At 35.1% G+C, this 23,899-nt stretch overlaps 3 protein-coding genes across 4 annotated transcripts; all 3 read left to right on the plus strand.

The window, feature by feature from the left end:
- Positions 1–664: 664 nt before the first annotated feature.
- On the plus strand, positions 665–4,069 carry LOC130502020 (uncharacterized). The gene is made up of 4 exons (XM_056996835.1): positions 665–800; positions 1,048–2,100; positions 2,197–2,536; positions 2,602–4,069. The coding sequence occupies exons 1-4, from the start codon at positions 796–798 to the stop codon at positions 3,526–3,528; spliced, it is 2,325 nt and encodes a 774-aa protein (XP_056852815.1). The 5' UTR covers positions 665–795; the 3' UTR covers positions 3,529–4,069.
- A 7,956-nt stretch (positions 4,070–12,025) lies between these two features.
- Positions 12,026–13,376, plus strand: LOC108837491 (uncharacterized). Of its 2 annotated transcripts, XM_018610530.2 has the most exons (3): positions 12,026–12,166; positions 12,379–12,909; positions 13,014–13,376. In XM_018610530.2, the coding sequence occupies exons 2-3, from the start codon at positions 12,512–12,514 to the stop codon at positions 13,069–13,071; spliced, it is 456 nt and encodes a 151-aa protein (XP_018466032.1). In that variant the 5' UTR covers positions 12,026–12,166; positions 12,379–12,511; the 3' UTR covers positions 13,072–13,376. The 2 variants fall into 2 exon arrangements, with proteins under 2 accessions (XP_018466032.1, XP_056852816.1); XM_056996836.1 differs by having other exon boundaries at positions 12,060–12,909.
- A 1,293-nt stretch (positions 13,377–14,669) lies between these two features.
- LOC108812740 (YTH domain-containing protein ECT2) lies at positions 14,670–18,271 on the plus strand. Its single transcript, XM_018585086.2, has 9 exons — positions 14,670–14,938; positions 15,201–15,274; positions 15,369–15,516; positions 15,589–15,665; positions 15,747–16,313; positions 16,402–16,992; positions 17,086–17,298; positions 17,398–17,544; positions 17,638–18,271. Exons 1-9 carry the CDS (start codon positions 14,908–14,910, stop codon positions 17,776–17,778), a joined length of 1,989 nt encoding a protein of 662 aa, XP_018440588.1. The 5' UTR covers positions 14,670–14,907; the 3' UTR covers positions 17,779–18,271.
- Positions 18,272–23,899: the final 5,628 nt, after the last annotated feature.

Below are 23,899 nucleotides of genomic sequence, written 5' to 3' on the forward strand. Positions count from 1 at the left end.
AATTTTTATATTCAAAATCAATACCAAATAAAAGCAAACGTGTTTGTTCATACATTGAATGTGCCACTAGCTTAGTGGTAAAATACCTTGCCATTTGATCCAAACAACCTGTGTTCGAACCTCGGAGTCTACCTTTTTTTTATTTTCAAATCAAATAAAACGAAACGACGTCGTTTCACTTAACGTCAACAGTTAACGTTGGGTTAACGCTGTTTTAACTCTCGTTTAACGGTGTGCTAATTTGGCCAGTCAATCGTAAGTTTCTTAATAATCTAAATAAGTCAACAAAAGTTCAGACTTTTATTGGTCAGACAAGTGTACAGGTTTCGGGAAATCGGCCAATTCCTACATCAACAAGGATCCGCGGTCCCGATCAGTACATCAACTCTACACCTGTGCTAAAACATACATCAACCCTTATTTTTTTCAAATTTCATACATAAACTCAATTTTTAGGTTATTTCATACATTGACCAGCTTACCGTTAGTCAAATTATAACGGAGCCTGATGTGGATTTAACGGGTGATTATGTGGATTTACAGGTTTATTACGTGGATAATAATACACAGTTTAAGCAAAACGACGTCATATTGATCTTTAATTAAACAGTGTCGTTTTGGTAATTGAGAGACAAAACTATCTTTGTCGTTGAAGTCGCGACAGAAAGAAAAAAAAACAGAGTCTGAGAGAAAGAGAGAAAGGGAGAAACGAAATTGGGAAAAAGAATTGCAAAGCTAGGGGTTAGAAAGACGACTCAGAAGAGCTGAAAGCACATATAAGAGAGAATTGTTGGAATGAGGTAAGTTCAAACCTATTATTTGAGAAAATTAATGGGTTTCTGTTTTGTAAAATAAATCGATTAGGGGTGACAGAAGAGTATTCTCGTGTTGTAATAGGTTAATTGTATGATGGGTACATGTAAATTGTGGATTTGTTAGACAGTAGAAGAAGAAACTCGAGTGGACACAAGGTGTTCGATGAAATGTGTCAATGAATATATTATCAATTTTTTTTTCTTTAACTGATGCTTTGTAATTTTTTTTCAGTGGGGATAATGATATCACGTTTATGATATACTACGACGGGAAGTTTGAAAATTTAGAAGGAATTCTAAGCTATGTTGGTGGAAAAGTTCATCATCTTGAAACCACTCCTCAGTGTCTTTTTGGTGGGATAATCTCGGCAGGGTTTGTTGATATGTATGGGCAGCGAGTGTGGTACAAGTTTCCTTTCGAAGAATTCTCAGATTTGAAGGTGTTGTTTGATGGTGGTTTAAACTTCCAAAAGATGTGTGAGGCTGCACAATATGTGAAGACACTAGAGATCTATCTTGAGCATGAGGACGTTAACAATGAGGCTGAAGAGAGTGAATCAGCTGCTGCGCAAGATGCTCAATCAGAAGCACATGATGTTGAAACAGCTCCGCTTGATGATGCTGATTCGGGAATAGAGAGGAATGATTCCCGAGATGATAATGTACCTGACCCGCGGGATGAGCTTGTAGATGAAATAGTTGCAGATTTTGTTGATGAAGAAGAGTACAACGAAGCTCACAGAGATACACCTCCAGGCTCAGATGATGAAGAAGGCGACATCACTTATGAAAGATGGCAGAGAGGAAGTGGAGAGTTGAAAATTATGATGGTTTTTGAAAGCATAAACGAGTTCAAGGAAGCTGTGTTAGAGTATGCATTGAAGGGAGGCTGGAATGTGAAATACACAAGATGGGGAGATCAAATTTCCGAAGCAAAGTGTGCTGTAGTGGGTGAGGTTCCTTGTACTTGGAGAATCTACTGTTCTTTTGAGAAATCAGTGCAGCAGTACATGGTGAAGTCATTTCAAGAAGAGCACACTTGCACCAAAGACGGGTACTGCAAATTGTTGACTGATCATGTGATTGCTAAGCTTCTGCTAAATGAGATCAGACACGACAATGCACTAGCGCCAAGACACATCCAAGAAATCATTGAAGACAAATACAACTTGACGGTGACACATGATATCGCTAGAAAGGCCCGAAAGAGAGCACTGAATATGATCAGTGATGAGTTTGATGAACAATTTGCAAGGATAAAAGACTACAAAGAGCATATCCTAAAGTAAGTTTCGTTTTAAATTTTTTTTTCTAATTTTAATTGAGTTTTTCTCTCACTTATTGGTTCTGTTTCTTATTGGTTCTGTTTTTTTTTTTACAGAACAAACCCTGGTTCTACTTGTGATGTTGCAACAATCATTAGAGAAGATGGTGTTGAGATCTTCGACAAGTTTTATGTGTGTTTTAAAGCTCTAAAGACAATATGGAGAGCTTACTGTCGACCCATTTTTGGGATTGATGGGTGCTTTATGAAATCCACTTCAAAAGGACAACTCCTTGCAGCTGTGGGACGAGACGCAAACAACCAAATATATCCCGTTGCGTGGGGCATTGTTCAAGTTGAGGACACCGACAATTGGAAGTGGTTCATTCAACGGGTGAAGCATGATTTAAATCTCCAAAGTGGCCAAGGGTTCACACTTATCTCTGACAAACAAAAGGTAAGTTTCTTAATTTTTTTTGGGATTTTTTAAAGTCATATTCTTACTGTTTTCTTTACTTTCAGGGTCTTATAAAGGCTGTTGAGGACGAGCTTCCTCACATAGAGCATCGTATGTGCGCTAGACACGTCTACGGAAACGTTAAGAAGCTACATCCCAACAAGCCTAAGTTTAAAAATCTGTATTGGGCAGTAGTAAATAGCTTCAACGAGGGTGATTATAAAGCCTCACTTAAGGAGCTTAAAGCATTTGACTCTCAGATATATGATGACTTGATGGTGAGAGATCCTACAACGTGTACTCGTGCATTCTTCAGCACTACTTCTTCTTGCGAAGATGGACTCAACAATTTCTCAGAGTCTTACAACAGCGGTCTGAAGAAAGCTCGTGGTCTCCCTTTAGTGCAAATGCTCGAGACCATGAGGAGACAAACAATGGTTAGAATTGAGGTGAGGAAGAAGAAGTTGCTGAAGTACAGGAAGAAATATAGTGAGAAGGTTGCAAACACTATCGCTGAAGAGGAAGAAAGACGCAAATGGTGTAAGAAAAGGACACCTGGTCCTAATGGTGTTTCAGAAGTAGAGGAGATTGGCATTTCTTACACTGTCAATATGGAGAAGCGAACATGTAGCTGCAGAAGATGGGACCTCACTGGGATTCCGTGTCGCCATGCTCTAAAGGTGATTAAAGATAAAAAGCTTCGTTCTGAGGATTTTGTGGCAGATTGTTACTTGACCAGTTTGTGGAAGAAGCAATACAGTGATTCAATCACTCCAGTTGAAGGAATGAAGTTCTGGAAGGATGCTCCGGGTTCTAAGGTTGAACCACCGCCAAGACCTAAGGAGAAAGGTCGGAAGAAGAACCCGCAGAAGAGGAAGAAGTCAATTTACGAGTCTCCTACAAAGTCTCGTATCTTCCTCTCTCTGTTTCTCAAAGTTTTGTTCTTCTCTGGCTATCGCGACGTAAACGAGAAAGATGAGCTTTGTCTCTGAAAAAAAAAAAAACGACGTCGTTTATTAGAGCACAAAACGACGCCGTTCAGTGTTAAACTTGGTCTAATTTTAATCCTAATATCCACGTAATAAACCTGTAAATCCACATAATCACCCGTTAAATCCACATCAGGCTCCGTTATAATTTGACTAACGGTAAGCTGGTCAATGTATGAAATAACCTAAAAATTTGAGTTTATGTATGAAATTTGAAAAAAATAAGGGTTGATGTATGTTTTAGCACAGGTGTAGAGTTGATGTACTGATCGGGACCGCGGACCCTTGTTGATGTAGGAATTGGCCGATTTCCCTACAGGTTTCTGTTGGCAATTCCTGCAAAGTTCAGTGTTTTTTTGGCTGATTTCCCTTATTAAAACAGTATTTGTTTTCGTTATACAATAAAGAAAACTAGCCGGAAAGCTTGAATACCAAACATGCATCATTATAAGCATGAGATTTCACTAGAATGTGGCCCCAACCAATGAAACTAAAATTGTTGATTCTTTCTCAGTTCCAAACCAACATGAGTTGTTATTTATCTTTTTTTCTTATGAACAAAATTTTTTTTTTTTTTTTGTAACTGTGAACAAAATTTAGTTTTCATGAAAACTATACAGACTTATACTTTCACCGTTTCATGAGTGTTGATTTTTACCCCAAAAATGAGTGTTGATTTTCTAGATTTTATTTTCTATGAGGAACGATCTTTTATATTTATATACATATGTCATATTTAATTAGTCTCTATATATATGGATTATTCTTGGGGAAACAAACAATCCAAACAAAATCAATCAAAAATTAATTCCCATTATCACATATGATATGCTTTTTAAGAATGTGGAAATCCTAAAAATAACAATTAGTCCTCTATTTTTTTTTCTGTTAGAACAAGACTATATAATATATATATTAACCAAGAGAATGATGAACAAGCGGACATATTCATAAACCACTTGAATCCTGCTTCCAACAAAGAGGTTTTGAACAGAGATACGGAGTTGTAAACTAATTGAGTACATCCCAGGGGCGGATGCAAAGGTTAACGTACGGGGCATGTACCCCCAACTGAATTTTTATTTTCTTTTAGTATTTGGTATAAATATATGAAGTGCCCCCATCAAAAATTTAAATACAGTGAGAAATTTGTTTGTGCCCCCATCTAATAACTCAGCACATTCAGCTTTCAAATAACAGAAGAGACAGATTTTCTTATTCGTGTTATATAAAAACAAAACTGATTCAGCAAGCCTCTTAGACATGATGCTGTTGCTATGATGTTTACTCTTAGTTAATCTACTTTCTTCCATGCTTAGTTTTATTTTTCTTTCTTTATTTTTTTAATGATCTGATATGCAACCGATTCACGAACTTTCAAATTTGGTTGAATAAAAGCCTGAACTTTCCCTTGGACCATTTAAAGCACCAATTTAATTTGACTAGCCATTTTAAACATTAATTTAGTTTGACTAAACCAAATTAAGCACGACGTTAACTCGGATAACAGAATGATTAAACAGAGTTAAATGCCGTCTCTAATCTCCGTTAAGTTCAAAACGACGTCGTTTAGAAATCTTTTAAAAAATCGCATCTGGGTGGATCGAACCTGTTACCAAAGACACACACATGTAACGCGCAAACCACTAGACTACTTGCACTTTTTGAACTTTATTGACTAATAATACCTATTATCGTGAAACCTCCAAATCATCTTCTTCCACTCTAAATCCCTAAATGATTTTATAAATATTAAAACTTGTAAATAGCTTATTAGTTATTTGAAATTTTGTGAGTATAAATAACTAAATGATTTTTAATTATATTTTTTAACTAATAATAATACAAAATGATTTTAAATTATGATTTTTAAAAATATAATCTTTTAGTATTATTAAAAATTATAATAAACAATTATAGTTAATAATAACTTGTCTGATTTATAATAATAATTAATTATAATTTTTAATTAATAGTATACCAAATGATTGTTAATTATAATTTTAATTACTAGATGATTTTTAATTACTAATAAAACAAAATGATTTTTATTATAAGTAGTATTTTTAATAATACTTGTAAATAAAACTTAATATTATAGTTAAGTTAATAATTATTATAAGTTTAATATTTTTAGTAATGTTCACAAATTTTTGAATAGTTAATAATTTATTTACAATTTTTAATATTTATAAAATTAATTAGGGATTTAGGGTTGAATAAGATGATTTGGAGGTTTCACAATACTAACTATTACTAGTCAATCATGTTAAAAAATATTTAAGTGGTCTAGTGGTTTGAGCCTTACATGTGTGTGTCTATTGTCACGGGTTCGATTCCACTCAAATGCATATTTTTAAAAGATTTTTAAACGACGTCGTTTTGGACTTAACGGAGATTAGAGACGACATTTAACTCTGTTTAATCATTCTGTTATCCGAGTTAACGTCGTGCTTAATTTGGTTTAGTCAAACTAAATTGATGTTTAAAATGGCTAGTCAAATTAAATTGATGCTTTAAATGGTCCAAGAGAAAGTTCAGGCTTTTTTTCAACCAAATTTGAAAGTTCGTGATTTAAAAGACAATTTTCCCTAATCATTATTGCTACGCTGCTGAACACCAAAGCCAAACAAGTTAATCTTATTTCCTTCTTTGAGTTGCAAACGAACTTTCTCTGCTAGTAGTTTTTTTGTCATCTATGAATTAAACGAAAGTTGAAAGTACAATTGTTACAGACCTTGAACACACTTCCCTCCCCCTACTGAACAGCCTTTTGAGATTTTAATTAGTCTAACCTCAAAAAATCACACCAACTAAAAAGCTATACCAAAAGGATATGAACACAACAATGAAGAACCATGACTCTCTGCAAATAGTTTACCTTTTGACTTTTCGTAGTTGATATTTTTCTTTTTAATATTGAAGTTTTGTGATATCGGTTACTTTTAAATTTCTTCAACTTATGGAGAGTTGAGGTCTTTTACAATGAGGAAAAGGAATAGCTAAAAATTTCATGTTTTTCTGAATTATAATATTGAAATAGTTATTTGTATAAAACTGTCCAAAATCTTTCACGAAAATATTAAAACATGAAAAATGCTTTCAGATAGCTCAAAACCGTCTTTTTGTTCTCAAACTAGTTAATAAAGGTTAATTAAAATAGGTTCATTCAAACGTAAATGACTTTAAACAAATAAATACTTTAAAATTTAAATTCATTTGTCAATAATTCATATTTATGTTTTAATAGAATATAGATTTAGATAATAAAACTAAACTTAAAAAAAAAAAGATAATAATAAAACTAAAGACGTATCTATTTAGGAGATTTTGACCTATCATTTTTTTCCAAATTCATTTTAAAACGGACTTATAAAGTTTAGATATTTAAGGAAAAAGAAGCCCAATATTGAAGCCGTTCAAAAGATTTTGAAGCCCATAAATTGAAAGCCCAACTCACTTGTTTACACCTATCCACAGCAGCTTTAGCATTATTGTGTAAGAAAAAGTTTACAATAATGCATGCACAAGAAAAAGTTTCATCATGCTATTGATGGTCGCTCGTCCAAGATTATCCCACGGTAGCTGGTTGATGCAACTTTTGTCACAAGTGTAGAACCATTATGTTGGCTCTAGCTTCTTCTCATTAACTTCACACCAGTGAATGTCATTGGTAATTTCTCAATAGCAATGTAATAGATGATGCTTACCAAGCATGTTAATGTATGTATTAGACACATGTTGAGGTACAGGAGAAAACACATTCAATTCAGTTTTTTTTTGTAAGTGTAAGAAGCTTCACCCTTTCTTCTCTCTTAGATTTTAATTAGCTGATTTTTCTAAATGATTCTGTGTCGACAAAAGATGATCTCCTGTTGTTTAGGTTAGGGACAAAGCTAAAAACAAAATGAACTTTTAATCATTACTTTCCATTAATTGATTCGAATATTGTCCAAATAAACTAGTCTAAGTCTCTAAGATATACTTCATATATTTTTGTTGAAAAAAGGACAAGCTAAGCATGGATTATTATACAAAGGATCAATTGTTTTCTGGAGGGGGCTAATAATGCTTTTGGGTTTTATCTTTAGAGCTTGATGAGGTTACTTATGGAATGTATCCGACCAGTTATAAATTGACTGAAGCCTATTCAATAAAAAGCAAATCTAACTCTCATGTGTGGGACAAGTTGAATGGCTTTCGAGTTTGATTGATCTCGAGATCTAATGTCAGAACTCAGAAGCATCATATGTCGCATCATTATTCTCTATAGTGGCACACGCATTATATGCATATCTACACACCTAGGTATATGAATATACATATATAAGTAATTTGCTAAATTTGGTAGACCTACATGGAGACATCATATAGATATATAATTTAGATCATATCTGGATATGTCAACTATAACAAATCTTTTTTTTATAAGTACTTGCTTCACATGGAATGACTTATTCCATTAGCATTAATCATTTAGTATCCAATATAAATATATATTAAGAATTACAATATACATATATTTTATTGCATAATCTAATGTTTTGCAACCAAATTTTACAATACACTGATTTGTACTAATACCCTCATCACATTTATATCAGAAATAAGATTTTGAATACTAAATAAATAAAAAACTATTGAGAACAATTATATTTACCCTCACCACATTTACATCAGAATAAAATTTTGAATACTAATCAGAAAACTATTGAGAAATTATAACAACTATATATATTTAGTATCAAACTAAAAAATAGAAAATTATGATAACAATTTTAAATTCTCATAAGAATAAAATATTATTACTTAATGATTTGCCTCTATTAGATATATACAGTTCGTTATATTTTAGATTTAAGATTCATTTTAACCATCAAAATAATAGCTATATGTATAATCTATTCTTCTTGATAAAAGTATGGGAGCACATAGAATATCAGATAGCTGAGTTAGTTAAGCTCATGTTGATAGTTTTCCACTGACCTTTGTCCCTTCATGGAGTTCGAAAAGTTGTGTCGACATACCACATCACAATCGCATTCAAAATATGGTTTATTGAATTATTATTTCTTATATATTTTGAATAAATAATGGAAATTCAGACTTAAGGTTGTTGAGTGTATGATCAGAAACTTCTGTGAATTTCCTTTTGGGTAAAATTCTGTTAAATTATTTATCATCAAGATTATAAAAAATAGAAAATACATGGATAATGCATACCCTTATATGAATTTAAAAATACAATTAACTATATCTAAAGACGATAGAAAATTTTAATTAAATATAGCAAATATATATATATATAATTAAATTAGAAACATGACCTATTATAATTTTAATTGATATATCAATACTATTAATTCTTCAACATGTCCAATTGATATGGGGTTATGTCCAACTTAAAATATAATGCATCTAAACAATTATGTAGATAAATGTAACCACTTTAATGAAATAGCTTTTTAACTTCCACTTTTGTTCCAAGATTTTCGGATCCTTACGTAATACATGGTTATAAATATTAGGTGAATATTTTTTATTTTCTCTGATCCATCAGATAAATTCACTTCCAGTAAATATTCTTACTAACAAAATAATTCTGTAACTATTTCTAAGATGTATGTACATTTTATAAAGCCACCCATTAATTTCAAAATATTACCGATTCACTACTTTCCATACTACAAACTGTCAACTACCTTACGAAGTCCAATAAATAAAAATTATATCATTTTAAAACAATAATATTGATACTATACTTTAATAAATATTATTTTCACTATACAAATTAATGGAAAGGAACTATGGTTTAATTAATGTTTTTAAACACAGTTTAGATGTTGAATTTGATTACTTTTGGGTCATTGAGTTATTAGATTAACCATGATCAACTATGTAAGTAATTTAATTTAAAGGGCGTATATATTTTTTGACTATAGAATATTATATAAAATTTAGATTCTGACCCGCTTTTCAAAGAACGGATATACTTTTTGTTTTACATTTGTGATAGAAATTTAATTTTTATATTTGTATTTTTATTCATATTTGTGTTTTTCTTTGTAATCATCTTTGTGTAAATTTTTTTAAATGATTAGTAAAAGGTTTTAACTTTATTAAAATAGGTGGAACAAACCTATATCAATTGGTCATTTTTCTAATTTAATAAAATAGATTAAAATATATCAATATTAAAAAGTAATGTTTAAAAGTTTAGTAAAACTTTTAAAATTTAAATTATTTATATTTTATTTTAAATTAAAAATATAATTTAAACATTTTCTATAACAATTTAGAGTTACGATATACTATAATAAAAATAAAATAATATTAAAATTAATAATTAGTTAAATCTATATTATTACAACAGGAACATGACCTATTAATATAGGTGTGATCCAACTATTTTAATATAATTACTAAAATTATGATCCGTCTTTAAAAGGTCGGATAGTGAAACTACAATAAATGTTTTATTGTTATTTATTAACAAATATAAACGGATATAATATAATAAACATTTTATACGCATTACCTGATACTATAAAGAATACTCAAAACATCATTATACTATGTCAATAATGTAACTGTATAAATTTATTACATGAAGTAACATGTTATATTCATCAATTAAAAGGTCGAAATTCGAAAAATAGGTTGAAATTATTGAATAGCATTTGGGCTGAATTAAGCAGAAAAAGGGTTGAATATTGACAAAAGGAAAAACACAACCCGGTTGTATTAGAAAGAAATGGGTCCGAGAATTCTGGATAGGAGATATGTATTGATTAATAAAGGTGGCTACTGTTATAAAATATATGATTTATTTTTTAAGTAGGTAATATAAATAAAAAGTTGTTGGATCTAACTTTTTATCAATTGGTCATGAATCATGATGCTAAATTAATAGAATAGATTAAATTTTTTATTAATTATATTAAAAATATTATACATTAGAAAGTACAAAAAATAACTAAAACTACAAATATAAAACTTAAATTTCTAAAAAAATTACAAAACAAAACATATACCCGCCCTTTTAAGGGCGGGTCAAAATCTAGTATATAATTAATATTAGGAACATGACTTATTATAAGTTTAGTCCAATTATTTTAATCAATACAATTAAAACAACAGTTTTTTTTTTGAAATCTCTTTAAACTTTGCATATATAATTACATAAGACTGCCATTATCTATTAATTGATAACTATTTTAATCATTTAAAAAAGAAATAATATATTAGTATTGTTAGATTCCATCAAGATTTCTTTAGTCATTTTAGGATTAATTATATCCATAAATGTCGGCCATATATATCTATATTAGTTCCAACGGAATTTTAAAATATTTTTATTCTAGCAAATTTAGTTAAAGTATGCCAATAAAATATTAAACAAGAAACTATAAAAAAATCTTATGTACGTGACATTACAAATATATTTATGATACTGAGCACACATTATTATAGATTATGTATTTCATGTAGATAAATAATACTCAAAATACTATATAATTTAAATATTTATTGTTTCTATGTCCAAATATTCAAAACAAACCAATTTATATGTTAAACTTATATGTTTTGACATATATTATTCAAATTTATATCTAATATATTATTTTTATATTTTGAAATTTTAAAATATATAATAAATTTCAAATTATTATAAGTGGGTTATCCAAGTCATAACCACATCCATAAAAATCTGAACCAAACCCAAATTAAAATTTATAAATATTTAAAGTGGACTAAAATATTTAACCATGAAATCTCAAAATCTGAATAGATCTAAAATGAACCTGAATAGTATCCAAACGCCCACCCCTATATAATTATTAAAAAAATAAAAATATTTCTCGGTTCATTCTATTAATTAACAATATCAAAATTTGTAACATTTACAATGAGCATACTAATTATTTATAAAGTTATTAGCCATACCCAAATTATTGAAAATAATCCTAAAAACGGAATCGAACCAGAATTGACCTCAATATTTTGTCGGCTTCCTAACATTTTTATCCGAAAAAACCAAAAACCAAAATAACAAAACCAAACTCATAAATAACCAAATGGTTCTTCTGGCTCTTGAACCGAGAAATTGAAAACAAAACCAAATTAGAATAAAACCAAAAAAATGGAACTAAACCGATATACAAATGATTTTGTCTAAACATATAAGTAAACAAAGAGACGGGTTAACAAATTATCAACAAAAAATAGTTTCGCGCTTTCAAAGCGCGGGTCAAAATCTAGTACAATTATTAAAATTTTTTACTAATCATTTAAAAAAGATATTCTGCATAAATATAATTACAAAAAAAACACAAATATGATAAAAACATAAATATTTTTTCTTTTAAATGTATATACAGTTTACATTCCTTTTCAACCACCAAAAAGTTAGTTATTATTTGTATTCTAGAATATATAGACATAAAAATATTGTTATCCAAGACAGAGATTTAGGAAGGGAAGAGTTGTTTATAAGTTTAAAAAAGACTTGAACCTTTAAGAGGCACATTGCAAAAAGCAAATTCGAGGACTACCTTTTTTATATTCTTCTTCTGATGCGAGTGAGTGAGAAGAACAAAAGGGTTTGAAATTCTTATTAACCACTCAAATCAAGTAAAAAGTAAATTCCTTTTTTCGAATTCTTCTGCTTTTTCTCATGTCTGATTGTTATCTCAACTGGAATCTATTCTTTTCCAATTACTTATACTTTTGTCTCTTTCCTCATCTGATCAACGCTTAATCTATAGTCTTTGGATATAATATATTATCTATGTATGGTGGTGGTTATATAACTCTTCCTTGGAAACCCTTTTACTCTGTTTTTGTTTTCAGAAATCAAAATCTGTTTTCTGCTTTCCAATCTGGGCACATAAAGTTTGCACCTTGGAAAAAAAAAAGGACAAAAGAGGTCTTGTCTAATTGGTTGATGTGATTGGGTGTTTTCAAAGACCCAACATATGTTTTGATGAGGGTTTTGCTGTGTAAGATCCAGTGCCCTTCTTTCCTCTGCTTCTGTAAGCCTTCTCCTCACATCTACACGGCATCAGGCTCGCTTAAATTGGAGGAGAACACGCCTCCTCAAGTGTCTACTACCACGGTTGTTGTTGATGACAACGATGATGATGATGATGATCATTATGTTGATGCACATGCCGCAGAATGTGTTGATCATGCTACAGAGGACAAGGAAGAAGCTTGTGCTGTAGAGGAGAAACAAGAAAAAGAAGAGCAAGGTGAGATCTTGAAAAGCAGTCTCAAGAAGGCGGCTTTGGATTCACCAAGGGAGAAGCAGAAGAAGAAGAAGGTACAGTGGGTGGATTTGATGGGGAAAGAACTTGCTGAGATCCGTGAGTTCGAGTCTAGGTTAGTCTTTGATATGAAAGATTGAATCTTTTAATCAGTTTCACTATGTTTGGCTTGAGAGTTAGTTAGATTGGCATTTGTCTGATTCCTCATTTTATTTGCAGTAAAGAAGATGATATAAGATATGATGGCGACCAAAGCTGTGTTTGCGTTATTCTGTGATCAAGATAAGGCAATGGCGAGAGGTGAAGAAGCTTGCTGGAGATGGATCCATGTTGGTTTTGTGACCTTGGCTATAGAGTCCATATACATCAAGGTAGTACATATAGTAGAATCTACATTTGCTCGCCTGAGGTTATATGATGTTTCTATATATAACATGGCAGCATTTTGTTATGATTTTAGGATTGTGAAAAGAATTGATTTCTATTACAATTGTTTCTTTGACCAGTTAGTGAATTGGTTTGTTATTGTTAGTCAGACTCAAACAGCTTTAAATGTTAAATTGGTTATATGCGTTATCCCAAGTTCCTCAGCATTATATAGCATATGGTTGTCTTGATCATGTAATGTATAAATTTAGACCATATTCAACTACAACTGGTTTACTTTTATAATCAACATAGAGCAGCCCTTTTCACTGGAAGAGATATACCTATTAAGGGAGCCATAAACCATCTCCTTCCTAAGGCAGAGCCTTCCTTTAGGCCACAATACTGTGTTTGAGAAAGATCCAAGCTTTGTTGACTCTCTAGATCTCTCTAATACGAAATATGTTTCAAGTTAAGTTAGTGCATATTGGTTGATTAGTATGAATTTGCGTCAGATATGATGAGCTAACACCCAACATATGATGAACACATCACTCTCTGGTTCATCCACCTCTCCTCTTTAAGAGCGAACCAGGTTGGTCTATCTCAGTATCCATAACCTGAAACAAGAGATGCAGTGATGAAGAAACATTGAGTTTTGATGTTACTGTCCAAATCAACCAAGGAAGGAAGACGTGGCAGTGTAAAAGTCTATGCCATGTCAGATAAAAGGCCCAAATTTGAATCTATTGTTCCGTTTGTTGCGACATTAGAAGAAGACCACTAATAGGCCATAACTTAATAAAACAGGCCCAATTCGGATAGCCTGTAAAATCATCAGAGTTGGCCCATTAACTTTGAGTTAAAAGGTGAATGTCTTATTTCTTTGTTCACGGTAACTTCCTCTAAAAAGATTATTTTTACATCTAAGGTTTTGACTGGAGGACTGACACATGAAAGTCCCAATAATATACTCCCTCTGTATCACATTAAATGGTGTTTAAAAAATTTTATTTTGTTCCAAAATAATTGATGTTCTCACTATTCTATGTAGAATTTAATAGCATTTGAATTTTATGACCAATTACAAAATGCTGTTTTTTTTTATTGGTTGAATTATTCTCATTTAATGATATTTGTATATAACCAATGTAAATTTTATAAAAATTAGTATTTTTTTAATCTATGTGCTAAAACCTTAGACATTGCTTATAGTGATACAGATGGAGTAATATTTTGACAATTTTGGCTCTATTTTCAATAAATTTAAGATTTTTTTTCCTGGTCAAATATATATTTAAGATTTGTATCTATCCAAAAGATTACCAACTTATTCTGGATGGGAAATATCACTGTAATTACCAAAACCAGAGGGGTCAAGTCTTTATGACGAAAAAGGAAAGGAAATAACTTAAAGGGGAAGAAATATTTTTTTTTTTTTTAAAGTGTAATAAAAGATAAAAGAAAAAAAGAAGAGGAGAGGACGCTCGTGGATCTATTTGAATCACTCGAAAGGTTGCAGAGACACAAAAACCCTTTTTTTTTTCTCCTCACCTCTTCGAAAAACCCTTCTCTCCTTTTGCTTGGCGGCTGCGTCCACACATCTCACCACACCTCTCTCCTCCTTCTCCTCTCCCTAAACCCTAGATTCGATCTGGGTTTCTCTGATTCCATCTAGGGTTTCTATCTATCCTCTCTCTCTCGGTCGCATCCCGCGAAGAATCTATCAATTCGAATCTGTCAAATCATGGCTACCGTTGCTTCTTCACCTGCTGATCGTATCCTTTTTTGCTTACAGTCTCTCGATCTGTTTCTCTTAAATTGGATCTCGATTTGAGTTTTTCGTTTTCTCTCTCTCACTCTCTCAGTGCCGTGATTGGTTTCGTTTTTTTTTTTTTTCAGATTTACGTTGATTTAGGGTTTAGGGTTTCTCTTTGAGCAGAGCAATTGATGAAAATCGATTGAAAGATGTTTGCTTTTTCACTATTCTAATCGTTTTGGTCTTTGTTTCCTTGACTCACATTGTTTTTTTGTTTTAAGAATCTGCGGATATGTTGCAGAAACTTACTTTGGATTCACAACCCAAAGGTTCGGAGATTCCCGAGCCTAAGAAGGTGTGTGTGAAGTGTGAAGCTTGCTTTGGTCTTACCTTTACACTCTTTTTTGTTTTGTTAACAGGCTGATTTGTTTGTGTGTGTGTGTGTGCAGGCTGCTGTTTACCAGTATGGAGGTGTGGATGTACATGGTCAACAAGTCCCTTCCTATGACCGATCATTGACACCACTGCTCCCCAGTGACGCCGCGGATCCTTCGGTTTGCTATGTTCCAAATGCCTACCAGCAGCCCTATTACTATGGTACTAGTAGTAGCTTCCTACCTAAACCTACTCAACTTGTCACCAATGCTTATCTTTTTATGAAACTTTCAGGATATGGTGCGAGTGGTCAAGATTGGAGCGAGTTCACTGGCTACAACCCTAATCTTGAGGGTGTGGAAATGAGTACTGTAAGTCTGTACTGAATAGGTCCTTTCATTCTCTTTCACGTCTGCTCTTCTTAAAAGCTTTGATATTTTTTTTATTATCAGGGAGTTTATGGAGAGAATGGATCCGTTGTGTATCCTGGATACGGGTATGCTGCGTATCCTTACTCCCCAGCAACTAGCCCTGCTCCACAGGTTGGCGGAGACGGGCAGTTGTACGGTGCTCAGCAGTACCAGTATCCTACCTTTTTCCCCACTGTACCTTTTGCTACTACCCCTGCCACCCAGGGAGATCTCTCTGCAAACAAAGCTGGTGGTGGTGTGAAGACTCTACCTGCAGAAAGCAAGAATGTTGGGTCTGCTGCTGGTGTTGGGGCAAAGGGAAGCAATGGACCTGCTCCAGGGAAACCGAATAGCCAGCAGACCGCCATTAACAATGCCTCGAGCAATTTCTATGGTAATGGTGGTCCTGGAAGTGGCTTTGCTACTGGTTATCAGGATCCTAGGTATAGCTATGATGCGTATTATGGTAATCTGTCGTCTTACGACGCCTCTAAGTATTCGGATGGGCAGAGAGCTGTTACTGGTGGTGGAGTTACATCCTCCTATTCGAAGGGGGCCAGTGTGCCTTCATCCAGGAATCAAAACTACCGCTCAAATTCCAGTTACACTGTATGGTTTCTTTCTAACTCTTTTTTTTTGGTATTAACGAATGTATTTTGTTTTATTGACCTTCAATTTATGTTTCCTCTATGTGCAGGGTGTGCACCAGGCTGCAGCAATGGCAGGCTACGGTTCAACTCAGGGGTTGTACAACAGGATGTATCCAAACAAGTTATACAGCAACTATGGTAGCTCGGGGAGATCTGCTTATGGTTCTTCTGGGTATGATTCAAGAACAAACGGAAGAGGATGGGTAAACGCAACGGATAACAGATACAGAAGCTGGGGAAGGGGTAACGGTAACTTCTATGGAAATGAGAACAACGGAGATGGTTTGAATGAACTCAACAGGGGACCTAGAGCAAAGGGCACAAAGAACCAGAAGGGTGATTTAGAAGATAGTTTAGAGGTTAAGGAGCAGACTGGTGAATCGGATGTAACCGAGGCTGTGGAGGCGGAGAACACATGCATTGTTCCTGACAGAGAAGATTACAACAAAGAGGATTTCCCAGTGGATTACGAGAATGCTATGTTCTTTGTGATCAAGTCCTACAGTGAAGATGATGTGCACAAGAGCATCAAGTACAATGTTTGGGCTAGCACACCAAATGGAAACAAGAAGCTTGCTGCAGCGTACGAGGATGCTCAGAAGAAGCCTGGCGGCTGTCCTATCTTTCTCTTTTTCTCGGTGTGTATACAATCTCGAAATTAAATGCAGTGCTTTTTACACTTTGTTTGATAATACTGAGCTATATTAACCTTATTTTTGTTTGCCTTCCAGGTCAATGCAAGTGGACAATTTGTTGGGCTTGCTGAAATGACAGGACCAGTTGATTTCAATACGAACGTGGAGTACTGGCAGCAAGACAAGTGGACTGGCTCATTCCCTCTCAAGTGGCATATTGTCAAGGATGTTCCAAACAGTTTGCTGAAACATATCACCCTCGAGAACAACGAGAACAAGCCTGTCACCAACAGTAGAGATACACAAGAGGTAATAGAACTGTAAAGCTTTTGCATCTCTCTGAAGTTATGGCCTTGATTTTGTTTATTTTCTGGTGTTGAAAGTTTCTTTCGTGGGATTGTTTTATAGGTCAAGCTGGAGCAAGGTTTGAAGATTGTGAAAATTTTCAAGGAGCATACTAGCAAGACTTGCATTTTGGATGACTTCTCCTTCTACGAGGTTAGGCAAAAGACGATCTTGGAGAAGAAAGCCAAGCAGCAGCAGACTCAGAAACAGGCAAGAACAAAATAACAATTCTGTAAAACTTTTGTAGTCATAGTTTTACAACTTTGAGTGTTTCCTCTAACATTTAATGAATTAAATCAATAGGTAAGTGAGGAGAAGACTGCAATCGATGAGAAAAAGGAATCCTCAAATGCTGATAAGGAATCTCAAACTACCGGTGATGCCAAGGTTGATGAGAATGGGTCAGTTGCTAAACCAGTTGGTGTGGTTGCAAATGGTTGCTAGGTTAGTCCATGTAGCTCACGGCTTGAGCATTAGAGGCAACAAGAGAGCAGAAGATAACATTCCCGTTTACATTTTCTCTTGAGAACAAGGTAGTGCTGTGAGCTTTGAAGCATGGAGGGAAGGAGCTTTAGTACCTGAGATCCGTTTCTTTACCCTTTAGAAGTTCAAATCCATAGTTATTTTTTTCAATCTTTTCGTTTTCTCATTTTCCCCTCGTCTTCACAATTTTCAGTTTTTTTTTTCTTTTTTCAATTTTCTGTTGATCCTCCTACCCTGTAAAAATGCTTATAGGACCTAGAGAAAAGGACACAACAGCAGGGTGGGATTTGTTTTCATTTCTCTTGGATTTTAGGCAGTTTTTTTGTTCTTCTGTTTCTTGTTTTTGGTTCCGAAATTGACTCTGTTTTGAGTTTTTTTATTTGTCTGAGACTTGGCCTTGGCCTCTTTTCACCTTTCTTGCTTTGGAAGTTAATTGAATCATTCCAGTTTAAAATTTGCAGTGTAAGAACATTTTTGTCTCCAAGGTACTAAAGTGAACTTTGAAACTAGACTAACTCATGAAACAATGATTAAAACTACAGGATACCTAACAAGGGTTTTCAAAATTATTAGTTTGGATATCTAAAAATTTCTCGACAAAAAAAAGGATATTTAAAAATTATGGGAAACCTAACCTAAAGTATTTCAAATGCTTACATTTGAGTTAATTGAGTTGAGAACTTCAAATTGAGAAACTCCAATAATTGGAGATGCTTTTAAATGCATCATGCATGCCAGTAGATATTGAAGAATCAACTATTTACCGAGAAAGATAAGAAAATTAAAAGGTATACTACAGACTGTGAGAACTGTGTATATTCTCAAACGCTTTGTAGGTCTCATTTGATAGTGAAGGGAGATCTGCATCACTCAAGGAGACTATCACAAAACCGAAACAGAGAGAAAGTGAGTTTGATTCAGAGAATTCCTTTTTCAATTATATAAACTTTTACTATTCAGTTATAGTTAAATTCGGATTAGTAATACTTTATACTTGGCTCGGTTAGGATACGATATTTTGCCCCAACTCTTCTACTTTTCTTACTAAATCAAATCACGGTTATGTCTAGACCATCACAGAACCGGGTTTTCACAAAAAAGAACTTGAATACTAGAAAATTCGCGGTTAACGACTTTGCAACATGTCAAGGTCTCGCAATAAAGAAAGCTGCTGAGATCATTTCACTGCCATTGTTTCTCCATAAACGATGACAAAGACGTGTTTCAAAAAAAAAAAAAAAAAAAAAAACGATGACAAAGACCTCGAAAACTGCGACACAAACGACACTGAATGACGTCTCCTTGTCCACACTCTCCTCATCTTTGTATCTCCAGAACTTAAGAATAATCAGATTCTCCTCTTCAGTCGACCTCTGCACCACGATCCTCGACTTATAACCTCTCTTCCTCATCATCAAACATATCTCGACGGGTAAGTCGATGTCAACGTCACCAAGTAGAACCAACCCTTCTCAGAAAGCAAACGATCAACCACAGGCAAGACTCAATCAGTACAACAATCTCCTTTTACTTGCTGTTGGGATTCGAGACTACTTCAGAGACTACGTTAGCGAATACTTCAGGGACTTCGTCAAGATTTGGTGATGGAAATCAAACAAGATCGCATAACTTAAACCAAGACAAGGATGTCATATTAGGAAAATGAAATATCACTTTATTGAAGGTGATAGGTTCCTGGAAATATTACTTCTCATGGAGTTATGGAAGTTGCAAGTATTTTGGAATATTTCCTAATAGGTTTATGGAAAGGGGCGAATGCCCTAATCCAACTAGGTTAATGTAATAAACTCCTACTATATAAGAGGAGCTCGTGTGTACTCTTTTCTTAGAAACCTTGGCAAGGTCCGAAAGGTCCAAAAGTGACCAAGCAAGCCGGCTTGTGGCTTGTGTGAGAGAGAGAGAGAGGTGCTATGTCTTTGTACTTGAGATTATAGTGAATTGCCTCATTGCCAGGCCCCAGGGACGTAACCACGTTTAGGTGAACCCTGGGACATCAAATTCTTGTGTCTATCTTCTATAATTCCGTGTTCTTCTTCTGTTCTCCATATATCTACAAAACTCATACTTTCTAACGTACTACGACAAGTGCATCAGAAAGTGCTTCAGCGAGTTTGTGTGGTGAGTTTTCCCAACAAAGTGGTATCAGAGCCTTAGGTGGTGTTCTCAATGTCTACTAAAGTAAGAATTGAGGTGGAGCGGTTCGATGGGAAGGGAGACTTCTCGTTGTGGAAGAAGAGGATGCTTGTGCATCTTTCTGTCCTTGGTCTAAAGGATGTATTAGAAGAGTCCGGGTCACCTTCTGTCTCAGCGATGAAGAAGGATGAAGACGAGGATGTTTACAGGGAGCGGTTGGTGGGCTTAGAAGATCAGAGACGGTGATGAATCTGATCAGTCTCAGTGTGGGAGATCATGTGTTAAGGAAGATCAAGTTGTGTACTTCAGCGGCTTCTTCATGGTCTGTGCTGGAGATGTTATTTCTTTCCAAGACTCTACTGGATATAATTCACTTGCATCACATATTATATATCTTCAAGATGGTTGATACTCGGAGTATGAGAAGATCAATGGCTTCTGGAAGATGGTGTCTTACCTGTCAAGCGTGAATGTAACTGTGTCAGAGGAGGTGCAAGGACGATTCTGTTGTTTGAATCTGCTACCTTCACAGTTCGGCTCTCTCAAGGAAACGCTTAAGTACGGCAAGGATGTTTTGTCGTTGTAAGAGGTGACGGTGTTGCAAGGTCTAAAGATCAAGATCTTTAAACCTCTAGGGTTTCACATGATGATGGTGAAGGATATTATGCTAGAGGCGAGTCTGAGAAAAAGATCTTGTGAGGATTGATAGGGTCGATTCTAGATCAAGCTCAGGGTCTAGAATTACCTGCTGGTTCTGCGGGAAGCAGAGGAACACCAGGAATAACTGTTATGTTACAAAGAAGAAGTATGACAAAGAAGCTGAAGTAGTGGGTGTGATAGATCCTGGTCCAGAGGGTGATGCACTATCGGTAACAGATATGCAGCGTCATGATAAGTGGGTGATTTGTTCTGGATGTTCTTACTACAGGTCGTGTAGGAAGGATTGTTTTTCACATGGTTCAAGAGCTGACTTCAGGGAAAGTATTTCTTGGTATGATTGCGCGGTAGGAGGTGCAATGGATTGGTACAATCAACAAAGCTTATGGAGGTCTCGGTTAAGACACTCATAGATGTCAGGTATATTCCGGAATTAAGAAGGAACCTGGTATCTTCTGGAACCTTGGTTTATTAAGCTTGGGCATATTGGCGGACGTGGGAAGACTAAGTTTTACAAGCATGGTAAGCTAGCTCTTCAAGGAACTGTGTCTCAGTCATTGTACCTGTTAGATGGAGAAACTGCATCAGGTGGAATATATAGCAGTGGCAGAAAGAAACCATCTATGGATGAGACAGTCTTGTGGCATAGACGTCTTAAGCACATGAGTATGAAGAATCTACAGATTCTTGCCCCAGAAGGGGTGATCAATAAAAAAAAACGATTGGAGTTTTGGAGTTCTGTGAGAGTTTTGGGAAACATGATACATGTAAAGCTCTCAGGTATGTACATGCGGCTTTGTGTGTGGATCTCCAAATGTAACTTCAAGTCTGGTGTGGATGTTACCCTCAAGGTGACCTTGCGAATGGTACCATGTGGTCTTGTTGTCGAAAGTCTTCTTAACCAAGGGAGTTAAGCGGCGTGTTCCGTTGGTACAGACGGCGGTGCAAGATGGGTATGTAGTATTTTTGCTGGAAGGTTGAAGAATCACTGGTTTAGGTGGTCCTTGTTTTAGGAGGGTGGTTATAATACTGTAATCCACGGTTTTATATTATTGATGAGGACACTACGTCAGACCAGAAGTTGAACTTCAGGTGGAGCTGTTGACAAACGGCTGATATAGTTGCTGACGTAGATGTTGAACAAGTGACGCACTGCATCAGACCGGAAGTTGAGACTTCAGGTGGAGCTGTTGACGAAACAGCTGACGAAGCTGTTGATGCAGATGTTGAACAAGGTGAAAGTCTTGAAGGATGTCGGCTAGGAATGGATAGAGTATGAAAGAAGAATAGTGCCACCTGCACGGTACTCTGTATCCAAGGATGTAGCAGGTTTTATGCTATATGTAGCTGATATGTATGTGCTGAAGAACCTCGAGACAATCATGGAGCGATGAGCAGCAAAATAAATTGGTCAATGGAATGAATCATGGGTGAAGAGATGACTTCACTGGATAAGAACCAAACCTGGAAGCTTGTGAGAAGGCCTGAGAAGCGTGAAGCGATTGGCTGCAAGTGGATGTGTTAAACTGGAGTCTGGTACAACTGATGTTGAGAAGCCTGGATTCGAGGCTTGGTTAAGTTGCAAAGGAATATTCTCAGCGAAAGAGAATTGATTATCAAGATGTGTTCTCACCCATCGTGAGACATGTATCTGTGAGGTTTTCTGCTACAGAGAACTTTGACTTTGAGCAACTTGGTGTAAACCGGCCTTTCTTCATGGAGTATTTGAAGAATGGATTTACATGAAGCAACCAGAAGGATTTCAGCTTGATGGAAGAGAAGATCACGTCGTGTGTCTACTTCATAAGAGGAGTGTGTCAACACCTGCTGGTGTACACTTCAGAGCGTCTGCTGTAGTAGATGATGAAGCAGAGATGAATGGATGATATTCCATGTACAAGGAGTGATCTGTTATATGGGTTGGTTAGCAGGTTTATGAGTAAGCCTGGGATGGTTCATTGGACTGCGTGGGAGTTGAGACCTCACGGGAACACAAGATCAGACTATGCTTCAGAGAAGAATGAAGTGTTTATAGTTGAAGGTTTTGTGATTCGGATCTTTGCTTCCTGTTTTGGACAAAAGATTGTTGATCTCGGATTATGTTTACATGGCTGGTGGTGATACAATCAGCTGGAGATCAAGACTACAAACTGTAGTGACTCTGTCAACGACTAAAGCAGAGTGTATGGCGCTGGTTGGATGTGTCATAGAAGTGGCGCTGGTAGGAGGTGTCATAGAAGGAATGTGGTTAAAAGTGGCTTAGTGTAAGAGCTTGGATTCAAGCAAGACACGATGGTGATATCGTGTGACTCTCAACGTTCATTGTTTCCAGTAAAGAACAATGTGGATCGTGAGAAGGGTAAGCATGTCAGCAGAAAGGTGCACTTCATCAAGGATATCGCTCAAGGTGATGCAAGCGTTGTAGAAGTTAAATACTTCAAGAGATCTGCTGATATTGTAACCAAGGTGGTTCCTGAGTTTGAGGAAGCTGTTAAATTTCTTGGGATGGTCGAGAGCATCGACTTCATCTGGCAAAGCACGAGTTTGCTTAACCTAAGTAGTGGATCATGTTTGATGTCATCAAGGTGGAGTTTGTTGGGATTCGAGACTACTTCAGAGACTACGTCAGCGAAATACTTCAGGGACTTCGTCAAGATTTGGTGATGGAAATCAAACAAGATCGCATAACTTAAACCAGACAAGGATGTCATATTAGGAAAAAGAAATATCACTTTATTGAAGGTGATAGGTTCCTGGAAATATTACTTCTCATGGAGTTATGGAAGTTGCAAGTATTTTGGAATATTTCCTAATGGTTTATGGAAAGGGGCGAATGCCCTAATCCAACTAGGTTAATGTAATAAACTCCTACTATATAAGAGGAGCTCATGTGTACTCTTTTCTTAGAACCTTGGCAAGGTCCGAAAGGTCCAAAAGTGACCAAGCAAGCCGATTGTGGCTTGTGTGAGAGAGAGAGAGAGGTGCTATGTCTTTGTACTTGAGATTATAGTGAATTGCCTCATTGCCAGGCCCCAGGGACGTAACCACGTTTAGGTGAACCCTGGGCATCAAATTCTTGTGTCTATCTTCTATAATTCCGTGTTCTTCTTCTGTTCTCCATAGATCTACAAACTCATACTTTTAACGTACTACGACAAGTGCATCAGAAAGTGCTTCAGCGAGTTTGTGTGGTGAGTTTTCCCAACACTTGCATGAGACGAAAAACCAACGTTGTTGATAATCATTTTTGGTAAAAATATTTTTGTTTCTC

Source organism: Raphanus sativus, unplaced genomic scaffold, assembly GCF_000801105.2.
Source record: "Raphanus sativus cultivar WK10039 unplaced genomic scaffold, ASM80110v3 Scaffold0385, whole genome shotgun sequence".
NCBI lineage: Eukaryota > Viridiplantae > Streptophyta > Magnoliopsida > Brassicales > Brassicaceae > Raphanus > Raphanus sativus.